The 13,571-nt window shown below is 36.7% G+C and overlaps 1 protein-coding gene across 5 annotated transcripts in view; it reads left to right on the forward strand.

Annotated features, from left to right (window-relative positions):
- ncam1b (neural cell adhesion molecule 1b) overlaps positions 1-13,571 on the forward strand; it is a 161,013-nt gene that overhangs the window by 77,182 nt on the left and 70,260 nt on the right. For 3 of the 5 annotated variants that reach the window (XM_051679475.1, XM_051679474.1, XM_051679471.1), the window contains exons 8-10: positions 1,623-1,765; positions 1,957-1,980; positions 11,936-11,965. In XM_051679475.1, coding sequence (XP_051535435.1) covers positions 1,623-1,765; positions 1,957-1,980; positions 11,936-11,965 — 197 coding nt within the window. The remainder of the gene's footprint in view (positions 1-1,622; positions 1,766-1,956; positions 1,981-11,935; positions 11,966-13,571) is intronic. The other 2 variants (XM_051679472.1, XM_051679473.1) reach the window with 2 other exon arrangements.

The following is a 13,571-nucleotide window of genomic DNA, read 5'->3' on the forward strand; positions in this document are numbered from 1 at the left end:
CTGGATTGAGGTGAGTTAATAGGCCACCACAAGGACTTAGAGCGCATTGGGAATTGTGCTTTCCAAATTGGGGAGAAAAGGCGAGGGGAAAAAGGACTGTAGCTGATTCCAATTGTAGAATTTGCATTTGGAAGCTGTTACTGTAAACTCTCATTATTAGGTCCAAAGAGCTGCCAATGCAAGTAAAGCTGGCCATCATTAGACTGAAACAAACAAACAAATTCCATCAGAGAGATAGCATAAACCTTAAGAGTGGCCAAATCAACATTTTGGTGCATTTTTAAAAAGAAGGAACATGAGCTCAGCTAACACCTAAAGGCCTGGATGACACCATTAGTAAATTCACATTATTCTTTCCTTTGTGAAGAAAAACACATTCACAACACATTCACAACATCAAGCCAAGTTAAGACACTCAAGGAGGTAGGTGTATCATTGTCAAAGTTTACAATCAAGAGAAGACTTCATGAAAGTAAATGCAGAGGGTTTACCACGAGGTGCAAACAACAGGTAAGCCTCAAGATTAGGAAGTCCACATTAGACTGCCAGAAAGCATATAAAAACCCTTCCAAATTCTGGAACACTTTTCTTTGGACAGATGAAACTAAGATAAACCTGTTCCGGAATCATGGGAAGCGAAGAGTATGGAGAATGATCGAAGCATACCACATCACCTGTAAAACATGGTGGAGGCAGTGTTATCGCATGGGCATGTATAGCTGCCAATGGAACTGGGTCACTAGTATTTGTTGATTCTATGACTGCTGCAGAAGCAGCAGGAGGAATTCTGTTTAGGGCTGTGTTTAGAGCTATTGCTACTGCTCAGATTCAGCCAAATGCTGCAAAACTGAAGAAGGTGTCACCTGATCCCAACCCGTTTGATCATGCATTTCACTTCTTGAAGACAAAACTGAAGGCATAAAGAACCATAAACAAGCAACAACTTAAGACAGCTGCAGTAAATGCCTGGTGAAGCATCACTAGGGAGGGAACCCAGAATTTGGTGATGTCAGTGAGTTCCAGACTTCAGACAGTCATTAACTGCAAAGGATTTTCAACCAAGTATTAAGATTATCATTTTATTTATGATTATGTTAGTTTGTCCAATTACTTTTGAGCCCCTGAAAATGGGGGGTCTGAGTATAAAAAGTGCAGTAATTCCTAAACCGTTCACGCAACTTGTATGTAAATCTCTTCAAATTAAATCTGACAGTCTGCACTTCAATCACATATTGATTGATTATCATTTGAAATCCAGTGTGGTGGACTCCAGAGCCAAAATTATGAACAGTGTCTCACTGTCCGAATACTTATGGAGGGCACTTTATACAGTATATACGCAAATGCAATGGAGATTTGAAAGCTGTGGAGGAGAAGATTTTTAGCGAATTATGACGCAAGCTATCGCATGGCTTCAGAAGAGTTTGGATATAGCAAACGAGTTGTATGGACTACTCTAATGACCTTTTTGTCATTATTGTGGCTGTGACAGTTTCCATTCACTTTTATTGTACAGTATGGAAAAGAGCAATGTGAATATTGTACTTTTGTGTTCCAAAGGGTAAATGGGGACAACATTTTTATTGTTGGCTGAATTAACCCTTTAAATTTTGTCCTCACAGTGCAACCCAAAATCACATATTTGGAGAGCCAGACTACCACCGAAATGGATGAACAAGTCACGTTAACATGCGAGGCCACTGGTGACCCCACGCCCACTATTACATGGAGCTTTGGTACTCGTGTCTTCACCGAAGGAGAACAGGTAACCCCAATCATGTAGACAGTCTTCAAACTGGTTTCTCTCTGTTGAGTTAAAAGTGGGAACAGAAGCTAGATGAGTAGCAATAAATTCATCATGGTCTTAGTGTAGAATCAGGCAGCAGCCAGCTTAAAGGACGAGTCGTGACGGTGGACCTCTGGCTGTTTTATGCATACAATTCTCTTTGTCTGCAGGAGCACCAAAAGAGGATTTATCAGGTATGAGATCAGAAGGGCAGGTATAGTAACACCGACGTCCAGAGAATGGACCATTCAGATCTGTTTTTTAATCCTAGAAGATGGCCGTGATGTTATCGTCATCCTTAAGACGTTTGTTAATTGACTGCCTGGTGTTCGATTACCTGAAGTTCTTAAGGTTGTGATACTGTCTGCAATTGTTGATATGTGGGGGAAAAAACTTGCATGTGTGTGAAGGTGGTGGAAAAGCAATGCTATTGCAACAGTTCCTGGCAGGAAAAGTGATGATGGACACTAGCTCTACAAAAAAAAAAAATCCTTCCGTTTGTTCTGTTCCGAAACCTAGTGAGCTGCCTACGGCGGCAGCATTTTAAAGTATCATAGTTATGATCCCAAGACTAGGGCTGCTCCAAAAGGTACAGCAGGCACCTAAAGGTATACGACAGATAATTTGTTTAATTTTTTTAGCAATAAACAAAATGGCATTATTGAGCCAGAAGACAGAAATACATGTTTAAAATGTCTTTCTTGCCTCACCCCAAATCTCAGTGGTAAACCTACAATAGTTTACTACACTGTGATTTGGCAAGAAATTTCAGGCTCCTGTCATTCATCCTTGTCTGTTTGCATCATGTCCATAAACAAATGAAAGAAGTCCGGTGGCAGATATGCTACTTAATTGCTCAGTCTACATATTTCGCATATATGTCTTGTAGGACACTCTTCTTCCTATCAAGGACTCTTGGTGCACTGCAGCTTGTCAGATCTGCTCTGATATGGTAATCACAGACAAGGTTGAGTTTATCTCAGACCATCAGATTCATCCACACAGAAGAGCAGTGGCAAAGCACAAGCGACGTAAAAAACAATGTTCCTCGACAAGTTACTTGCAGTCTTATGTTTCAACCACAGAAGTGGACGAAGAGCCCATAATTTTGTAGTGTACCATTGTGAGTAAAGTAAATCCTATATGGCGAAAGGAGTGAGTAAATTGTTGATTATAAATAAACGTATATTTTATTCAATACTGTAACATATTGTTAATAATGGTTGTGCTATTTAAAAAAAATTATTGTTCTCAAAATTTGTGTGTTCTATGTATTTTTATGCTTATCAGATTATTGTACCGTTAGCTTAGCAGGATGCTAAAATCAAACTCCATTGCGAGTTGAGTCTTCTGTGTGGAGCACTATTTGGTGCGCATAGTTGTTGCCATTGTGGAGTGACCCAAATCAATCATGCTATAGACAGTAGGCAGCATGGTTGCTCACTAGGCTTTGGAACAGAGCTTTGTTTTCACCCGCTATCCATGAGGTGAATAAAATAAAATAAAAAAGATGTCTTGGAAGCCTGAAAAGTAAGCTGAATATTTTGGTCGTGCCGAGCCACCATCATGACTAGGTTCCTGAAGGAGTATGTTTTTGTTTGGACTGTCTTTTTGGACTGCTTTGCCATTCGAATGTATCTTTCTGTCCAGCTTTCACTGTCTTGCTCATCTCATCATGTAGGTGTTGGGTTGTCATGATTGCCAGCAGCTCTTCACTGGCCTGTGTTGATCCCCATGTTTCATGGTTACAAAAATAATTAGCAGTTTACTTTGGCGACATAACGTTTTTTTTTGTTTGTTTTGTTTTGTTTTGTTTATTGTCTTTTGAAGTCAACATGAAATCAAAATTGACTATTTCTAAATACATATTCCTGGTCACATTGTGCATGATTTATCAATGATTGTTTCTCCAAAGATAAAAAATATTTGGTCACACTTTATATTAGGTGTTTTTAACTACTATGTACTAACATTACTAATACACACAATGCAGTGCATTTACTGTGTAACTTCATGTTGTTCTGCAAAATTCTCTCAGGATTTACATTTGCTGCTGCTGAGGTTGAGGTACAGGTAGCTTTAGGGTTAGGGTTTAGGTTAGGGTTTAGGGTAAGGGTTGGTGTAGGGTTAGGTTTAGGATTAGGGGGAAGGTTAACAGTGTAACTGCAAATGTAATGAAATGCATCTACTTTAAATATAAGTACAATGCAACACATTTTCACATAATATGTACATTGTATCAAATGCTTAAGTACATAGTAGTTAAAAACACAATAAAATGAAGTGGGACCAAATATTTTCGTAATCTTTCATTAAAACGTATTAACTTGCTCTGCCTCTTAAATTACTTTGCTTTTCGGTTGACGTCACCTAAGCAGTGCAGGCTATTGGGTAATGTTAACCAATTGCTAAATAGCTACAGTACTTAGGCATCGATTTATGCCACATCCACAGTAATGCGTTTCTGGTTGAAAGTTCTGTATTTGCTTTCCTTCGTTACCATTTTCCAATGTAGAGTATGTGGTACTATAGAGCATTTTCAAAAGTCTCAGTTTTCAGTGGAAGATAACGCTGTTTAAGTGTGGATGAGAGACGTAAAAGTATCAAAATATATGTGTTTTCAACCAAAAACTTTTTGGTGTTTATGGCCTTAGGGTACTGGTGTAGATAATGCACCCTTTCTAAAATCTTGTCAATAGTTAACATAGTAAATTAATGTCAGTTTATGTTAATTTAATAAAGGTTGCAGTAATAATAGTAGTAAATAACTAAAAGAAGTTTTACCATTGGCATGCATAGAGATGCTATTGAGGGTGAACGTGAACTTCAGCCTCCACGTCCCCATCAAACAATTGAATGCAAACTCGAATTCAGGTCTGGTTCCATTCTAATATGGAACTCCCACTTTTCATGATCCCATCAATTGCTAATTTATAAAAACAAGTGTAAAATGTAACCACCCCACATTTTTTTTTCTTTTCTTTTTTTCTTTTCTTTTTTTTTTTTTTTTGCATATCCTGCTTCACTCTGAAATATGTCACATTTTGGATAATTTTGGTTAGCGAATATTGTTTCATGTTGACTTGAAGCAGTTTGGTAAAAGGCAATTGACAGTTAGTGTTTCTGATAGTCATGTGTGAAAAGCAAATTGTTGTAACACTGCTAATTATTTTTTTATGTGTCACTGTTGAACTGTTTCTTTGCTATAAACAGTGCTAAGCACAACATCACATGCTAGAAGTGGGACTTTTTATTTAAGGGTGTTTTTATCTTTGTTTCACAACCTACAACACTGGAATGCCTTTTTAAATAGCTCAGCTCACATACACACTGAAGCTAAACACGGTTGTTACTCTTTCTCAGTGCTTAATCCCTTTCTGAACATACAGAGGTTGGTTATTTACAGGACTGACAACCGCATTCTACAACTGCATACACTCCAGAGTAGGTAGAGACAACCATATTTACATTAAATCAGTGTAATGTCTACAAAACCAAACTGAACAACTAGTTAATGTTGTGATGTAATTAGAAGTGCCATTTTAATTTGGACACCAATACTATGTTCTCACAGGCAGAATTGTTTTTGTTTTTTTGTTTTGTTTTTGGCCTATCTGATTTTGTAGTCTGAACAGGACAAAAACATATAAAATCCGATTTTTACAAGCCTGATCCAAACCACATTTGTTGGTGCTTTGAAATCTGATTAAAATCATCTCAGTCTGAATGGTAAGATCGGATTTGAATGTGTTTTTTCATCATTTGTTGTGCGCGACGGGTTGTTACAGTACGTTAGGTGTTGCGACGAAGGCAAAACTGCATTCCAAACGGCATAAATGATACCTTCACAGGATACTTTGAAGGGAAAACAATAATGATGGCCATGCTGTAGGATCATTACAAGAGAATTTTAAATTAATATGAGTACAGAATGACCATTTTATTACATCTTTCAGCCCTCTGAAACTGTCAGTGGAAGGTTATGTCTAAGAGGAACAGGGCATAGGGATGATCTCTTTTGAACAGAATGCACCCATACATTATATAAATGTTACAGGGCAGCCAAAACAGTGCAAACTTCTTTTAAAATAATACAGATATTGGCTTTACCCAACCAAAGAGATGCGCTAGACACATCAGCTGCGAGCCACCAAAATGCAATAAGGTCTCACGCCAATACAGAACACCTGAGCATTTTGAGCACTTCAATACAGGACAAGGGTACTTTTCAAGAGTGTCGCTGTCCCACCCTTTTATGCTTCAATATGGGACGTTTCACTACCCACTAAAATACAGGACAAAAGGCATCCTGTATGGGATAAAATACGGGAAAAGTTGTGGAAAACAGGAAAGTTGTGAACCCTAGCAGCAATTAACATTGCATATGCCACCTCTTTTTTTAGCCATTTTCTGTAAAGAATGTGTTAATATTTGGATACTTCCCTCATGAAAAACATCCATTGCTAAACTCTCTTTCATGATGAACATACATACGTTCGCATAGTTACTATGACAACTAATGTGGACATGCTAGCAAAAGCGACTGCATTCTGAACAGAAAAAAAAAAAATCGGACCTGTCCACATATAAACTGCAGTTTGAACAGTTAGTCTAAAAAATCAGATTTGTGAAAAAAATCAGATTTTTCCTGCTGTGAACAAAGCTCGAGAGATACATTATGAGATGTGCATATCTCTCTTCTTCAGGTTAATCACAGAGACCGAGGTTGGAGTAACGTAATACATGTAACGGCAATATGAATTTTAAATACAAAATATGAGTATCTGTTTTTGGATATAGTTACAATTTAAATGATTTGTAATCAGATTAGTTAAATTCTGTTTATGCAGCCTGTTTTATCAATGTGTATTCCATTAAATCACACACAAAATAAATGACTCCAGAATTTAAATGCAGTTGTCACTCCCAAAACTGCAGCGTGTATGTAGTCTCAGTCACGCTTATAGTTTCTTTGCTCGAGAATGTGAGAGGGGTTTAATGAAAATTCTTACTAGACCTTTAAATCTTATTCTTCTGCTTTGTGTGATGCGTGATTCTACCTTCTCTGTGCCTCTTTTACAAAAAGTTTACTCCCACAAAAATTCACAGCTCATATCTTACCTTTTGATTGTAATAGTTGGGTCAATAAAAATGAGTTTAGGATTGTCATATATTTCAAATCTCTCGGCCACTTACCAAGGTGTCAGACAAATGAGCAGGTCATAAACATGGCAGGGCAGCAGCGCCCAGGGCGATAAAGAATAGGCCACGGACCAAAGCTTATCACATCCCCACCGAAAGACATGATGTGAATTCAACCTCTGAATAAGGGCCAACATCAGCCACTTTTTCACATGTCTTTTCTCAGTTGTAGTCTCTCCCCCTCCCCCTCCCCCTCCTTGAGTCATCTGTCGAGCACATTAACACATAAAGGAAGACCATAGTATAAAATGGACACAGAGTGTGATGAGTTCTGCGAGTGAGAATGACTTGAGATAGCTGACGGTTTAAGCCTCAAAAAGACCTGAGCATTTATTTTAATGATGTATTATTTTCCTTCTCTTAAACGTGTTAGGAAGCCACTGGTTATTAAATGCATGGTGGGGGTGAATTATTAGAAAAGTGTTGCAATACTGGGCTTTCAAAGGAATAAAATGTCACCATTGTAATATAATATAATATAATAAATATAATATAATATAAAATTATTCACATACACTTTTTACATACAATGAAAGTGAATAGTGACTTGGGCTAAAATTCTACTTTAAAAAAAATTTTTTTGGATGAACTATCCCTTTGAGTAAACATATTCATTAAGCTAATGAATGGGCTTCATTTTGTGAAAAATACAGAAAAATGTTGACCACTGAGGCCCATTGATGTTGGATTTTTGCTACACTTTGAAAAAGTGTCTCAAATTTATGTAGGTTCATGTTTTTGGAGGATAGCATTTTTTCTGACAATTAGGGGAAAAAAAAGAAAAGAAAAAGTTTGACTAAAAGATTTTTATTATTATAGGTCAATTACATTTTTGGAAAATGGCCAAAATAAATTCTGAAAGTGATAACAATGGTGTCTATAAGCAAAGTTATATGACTTCAGAATGCTGTGACATTCAACATGTAATTTATTTTCAGTGCTGTTCAGAGTGTCAGCTACCATTATGTGTAGTTTTGCCCATATTTAGTCAAACAAAATAGGTTTTGTTTAATTGCTTTAAACAAGTGTTGCAAGTTTGCCATAGTGTTCCCCCCCAAACCCCACAGACACACTCCAGAGAGAGATCGGGGGCATGTGTAGGTCAGCTCTTGTTTTCAACAGACACAAAGCTCATTCAGATCAATGTTCTCTGCTACTGGCGTCATTTATAGCTTTTGTCCGTCCGTGCCAGTGACCCCGCAGCGAGTGAAAAGCGGCCTTCCCTGAGCTTAGTAAACAGCATTTACAACTGTGGCTGATCTGATGAAACAGAGATATAGACCCGATTTCTCTCTCACCTCATGATAGTAGTCACTGAAGCATGAGACTTTCAAAGCTGCCTTGTTGATATGTACTGTCCTGCAAGAGAGAACAGGTTAAAGACAACATGAAACAACAATTATTATGCATTTAACTTCTGTAAAGTGATATATTTATTAAGGCTGTCGATTTAACAAAAATAAATATAGCGTGTTAAAAAATTTACAGAATTAATCATGCCTCCTGACCCACTCTTAAATTCCATAATAAAAGTACATATTTTCCTACCATCAGAGCAATTCAAGCTTGAATTACATATAACTTGTGTTTTTTCAAGCCACATCAGCAAGGGGCAGTCAATTAGCCTTAACAAACCTCACAAGCAGTGCAGCCAGTCACATAGGAGGCGTTCTTGACAGCTGGATGAAGCACAACAGAATACATAGGTCTTGAGATGCAATTTTCAAACTACTTTGAACTTGACACTGAGTTTTTGGAGCATCTCACTAGTTTTCAGCATCATAAACCCCGTGTTTTAGGATGCAGAAAACCAGCGGGATGTTACTTTATCATCCGTCAAATACATTTATACATAGATCAAGATCAAAATCAGCACAGATTGAATGCAAGAACGTGTCCTGTGAAAACAGGACAGATTGACTAACTCGATTGCAAAATGGATTGCTGACGACTGTATGCTTATGTTCAATGTTATGGGAATAAAACAAAAATACATTGAATTCTAAAGCTACCTTTTCATATTAAGTATTATTTATATTTAATTATTTTTATTTGGGGACCTGCCTCAGCAAATATTGATATGAGATTAATTGTGATTTAGTTTGATCAATTTTATTAAAAATTTTAATCGATTGACAGTCCTTGTATTTATGTTTGAAACCGAATATTCAGCAGGAAATAATGTAGTAACACATTTGTTTGGATCGTGACAGGCAAGCAATGATATTATTGGGGGGAAAAAATCATTTCAGAGGTGGGGAAAGTTATTACATTTTGATGAAAGACTACAAAAAGTATTTAGAATACTGTGCACAAAACAAAAGGGACATTCATTAAAGGTGCAATATATTAAATAACATTAGACACATCACCTTTAACACAAAAGAGTTACAAATAGCACCTTCAAGAATGTAGGGTCAATTTTGATTTCTTTTTTAATTTAAAAAAAAACATTTTTACTGCACTGTGCAAGAAGTTGACCACGTTATGTTTTCTGTTTTACAATTAACACTTCATGCATTTTAATAGAGTCCTCGTGGTATCCTCAAAACGCTGCGTGATCCTCCAATTATCTCAGATTTAATATGTGTTATTGAGGAGTTCATAAACTGTTGCTTGAAAATGCTGGCAAGGAGGGGTGTCTGACAAATACTGTACCATTGATGTACTCCAGCATTTGTTTTCCTTTCATTGTTGTTATGATCACAGATTTATTGTCTCAATTTAAGAGATCAAAGCAGCGTTGGTACAGGCATGAGGCTTAGTGTTCCCTGCCACCTGATGTAATCAGAATTATCTTATAATAATGTAAGCAATCACCTGAACAATTCATTTACCTAAGCAGCTTGTTCATTTTGTTCTGCTACTTTATCAGCCTTGAAAATATCACTCAACCGTTCACCGTTAGCTTAAGGCTCTGGTTTATATTAAGATATTAACTTTAATTAGGAGCAATTAGACAGCGTAGCAGAATAAAAGGCATTGATCACAACTGTTTATCCCGCTCAAGTCTCCTGGGAGGTAGTTAGCCAAATGAAAGCTGCAAGACTAGCACACTCAGCCTGCTGTCATCATAACAAGTCTGCAAGGGTTTCACTTTTTCCTGATGCTCTTGCAAAATGAATCACGCTTAAACTCTCACCTATTTTTTTTTTTTTTTTGCAAGCACAGAACATAGACACATTGTTGTACCCAAATGTGGAAACAAGAAGCACAGACCATTTTTGGTATTGATTGAATAGTGGCATGTTTTCATGTTGTTCTTTTGTATGTTTTGTCTACTGGTCATCTCAGTTTGTTGTAGCATGTGTTGAACAATTATGTGTCCATTGCATCGTGTTGCTAAGCATGTGCACACTCAAGCATGTGTGACGTGAGTTGATGGAGAACTTCAGCCACTTTCATGGGGAAAGTGTTTGCATGGAGTCTAAATACTGTTTATGTGGTCTAAAAGTATTCATTGTTCCCCTCCCAATCTTTGTGCAAATTGATCAGTAATGACAGCATTGTCATTTTCATGTTGTTTTGTAAAAACACTTAAAAAAAAAAAAGAGATAGTTAACCACAAAATGAAAATTATCTCATCATTTACTCACCCTCATGGCATCCCAGATGTGTATGACTTTCTTTTTTCTGCATAACAAAAACAAAGATTTTTAGAAGATTATCTCAGCTCTGTAAGTCCATACAATGCAAGTGAATGGGTGCCAAAATTTTGAAGCTCCAAAATGCATATAAAGTCAGCATAAAAGTAATCTATAAGACTCCAGTGGTTAAATCGATATCTTTTGAAGTGATATGATTGGTGTAAGTGTGAAACAGATTCTCCTTCCTGCGCAGTAGGGGGTGATATGCACAAAGAATGCAAATAAAAATAAAAGAAAAAGGACTTAAACATCAAACTGTTTCTCACCCACACCTATCATATCACTTCAGAAGATATGGATTTAACCACTGGAATATTATGGATTACTTTTATGCTGTGTTTATGTGCATTTTGGAGCTTCAAAATGTTGGCACCCATTCACTTGCATTTTATGGACCTACAGAGCTGAAATATTCTTCTAAAAATCATCATTTGTGTTCAGCAGAAGAAAGAAAGTCAAACACATCTGGGATGCCATAAGGGTGAGTAAATGATGAGAGAATTTCTAATTTTGGGGTGAAATATCCCTTTAATATCTTAAACAATAATCATGCTTTTTATGTGACCATAATGCTTTTTCATAAAGCAACATTGATTCTATAAGCTGTAATGTAAAATATTTTTCTTTTTCTTAATTAGTATTTTTGTCTTGTTTAAAAAATATCTCAACATCTTCTTTAACAAGATACATTTATTTGAGAAGCAAAATTGCACAAGATACAATAAAGACTTGTTTTCAGAGACTATATCTTGGATTACTTTTATCTGTCTTATCCCATTGGCAAATCTTCTTGTTGAAAGCATAAATCTCACATATTTTAGTAAGGTTTGTGCTTTAAACAAGAAAACAGTGTACTGATAATTAAACTTAATTCAAGATGTATTCTCTGAAAACATATTATCTTACACAATTTTGCTTCTCAAGTAAATTTACCTTGGTTTAAGAATGTTTAAATATTTTTCTTGGAAAAATACTGATTAAGGAAAATATACTTTGCACTATATACTGTAAACTGAGTTTACGATTAACGGGAATAAATGACTAGCCCATTCAAGGCTGTAAACTGAATGAATGTATAATACTAAAATACACAGAGCAAAAGAAATAAAACACAACTGAATCTGCTTTTTTAACATGTTATTTTTACAACACATGCATCATTTTGTAATATTGCACATTTTAGGGCAGGTAAATTATGCATAATCATTAAGCAAATGTTTTTATTGAACAGTTAACGTAGGATTCCTTCTAAAGGATTGCTTTGCCTCTTTGTGTTGTGTTTTGTCTGTGTTCTCTGCAGGCCTCTTGGACTCGGCCCGAACAGCACAAGGTAGATGATCTGAATCCATGGCTCCATAAACTAAATTATGAAGATAGCCATCACCTACATAAACATCTTGTACATCAGATCAAATCAATTCTCTGAAATCTCATCAAATCTGCCAACTGAATTAGACTAACTATTTTTCATAGTTTTTGCTTTCTATTTGGTACATGGTCTCTTTTTCATTCTCTTACAAACCAACATTATGTATCTAATCAGTTAAGTTATTGTGACATCATTATTTTTAATTATGACATCACAGGGCTGCATTCTCAGTTCTATAAAGATTTTACACCTTGAAAGAGGCGTTTTACCCTGTCTGATCATTACATTCTTACTTAACATGGTTTATTGTGTTGTCATGAATTTAATATTGCATTATTATATTCATTATGACATCAAAGAGCTGCATTCTTTGCATTCTCAACAAAGATTTCAGGCCTTTAAAGAGTCTCACCCAGTCTGATCATTACATTATTCCTTACCAAGACATTTTTGTGATGTGGTTGATTATGACGTCACATGATTAATTTTCTTTATGAAATCACAGGGCTCCATTCTATGCACTCTCTATAAAGCTTTCTAACCTTGAAAGACTTTCACGCTGTCTGATCATTTTATTACCTCTTATCAAAGGTTTTATTGTGATGTAATGGATTTTTCCTTCTTTGCATAAGTAATTAATATGGTACAAAATGGCTTTATTGTTGTTTACGTCAATACTTTGCCTTTCCCACCCTGACAAAAGTAGACATTTGAGGAAACCACCTCCATCTAACCTTTTCAGTACAGGCTGATCTGCATTATTAAAAAGACCTTTCTGCTGAAAACTATGGCTTTAAAACTTTAATGATGCAGTGTTCTCACAATGCAAATGAATAAATAGAGCCTTATCTCGGAGAAGAATGTAAGATAAAGTCAGTTGCTGATTGTAATGTATAGCTGTTTGTCTAGCTGCTTAACAGTGATTCAATGATATGGCTTGTGGCTTGACCCCAGTACCATGTAGTAACCAGAGTCCAGTGACCAGTGCATGTCCCATGGTGCAGGGGGTCACGGTCTGGCCATTTGACCACCGCTGATGGGAAAAGTGTGGGAAAGAGGGCCGGAAATGGGCTGGACGCTGGGGCTCAGTGCTCCCATCAGGGGGTTATTCAATTAGCCCTGTGAGCTCTGCTGGGTGGCTGTAGGGTAGTTCTTGGATGAAAAGGCTCTGCATTATGCAAGCATGACACAGTCCTGGGACAACACCGGCATAATTATTTATCTTAAACGCACTGCTTCTGCCGAGTTCATTCATAGCTGAGTTTGTGTGAGGGGTTGTGGCTGGCCAGAAATTTACAGAGAGCAGTTTTTTTTTTTTTTTTTTTTTTTGCTTGTGGGGCATGGAATAATAATGTTAGGCTTGATGAAGTCTTCTGGAACTTCAATGCATTTCTTGTCCTCATTATCGTCCTGTCTGAGGTGGTGTGTGTGTGTGTGTGTGTGTGTGTGTGTGAAAAAGAAAGTAAGATAGTTCATTCCATCCATTCTAAGGTCTATTCTGCCAAAGGATGCAGTTTATCGCACTGAAAATAATCTTGTTGGGCCAGTGCCTCTTTCTCTCTAATGA

This window comes from Myxocyprinus asiaticus, chromosome 39 (assembly GCF_019703515.2).
Source record: "Myxocyprinus asiaticus isolate MX2 ecotype Aquarium Trade chromosome 39, UBuf_Myxa_2, whole genome shotgun sequence".
Classification (NCBI taxonomy): Eukaryota; Metazoa; Chordata; class Actinopteri; order Cypriniformes; family Catostomidae; genus Myxocyprinus; species Myxocyprinus asiaticus.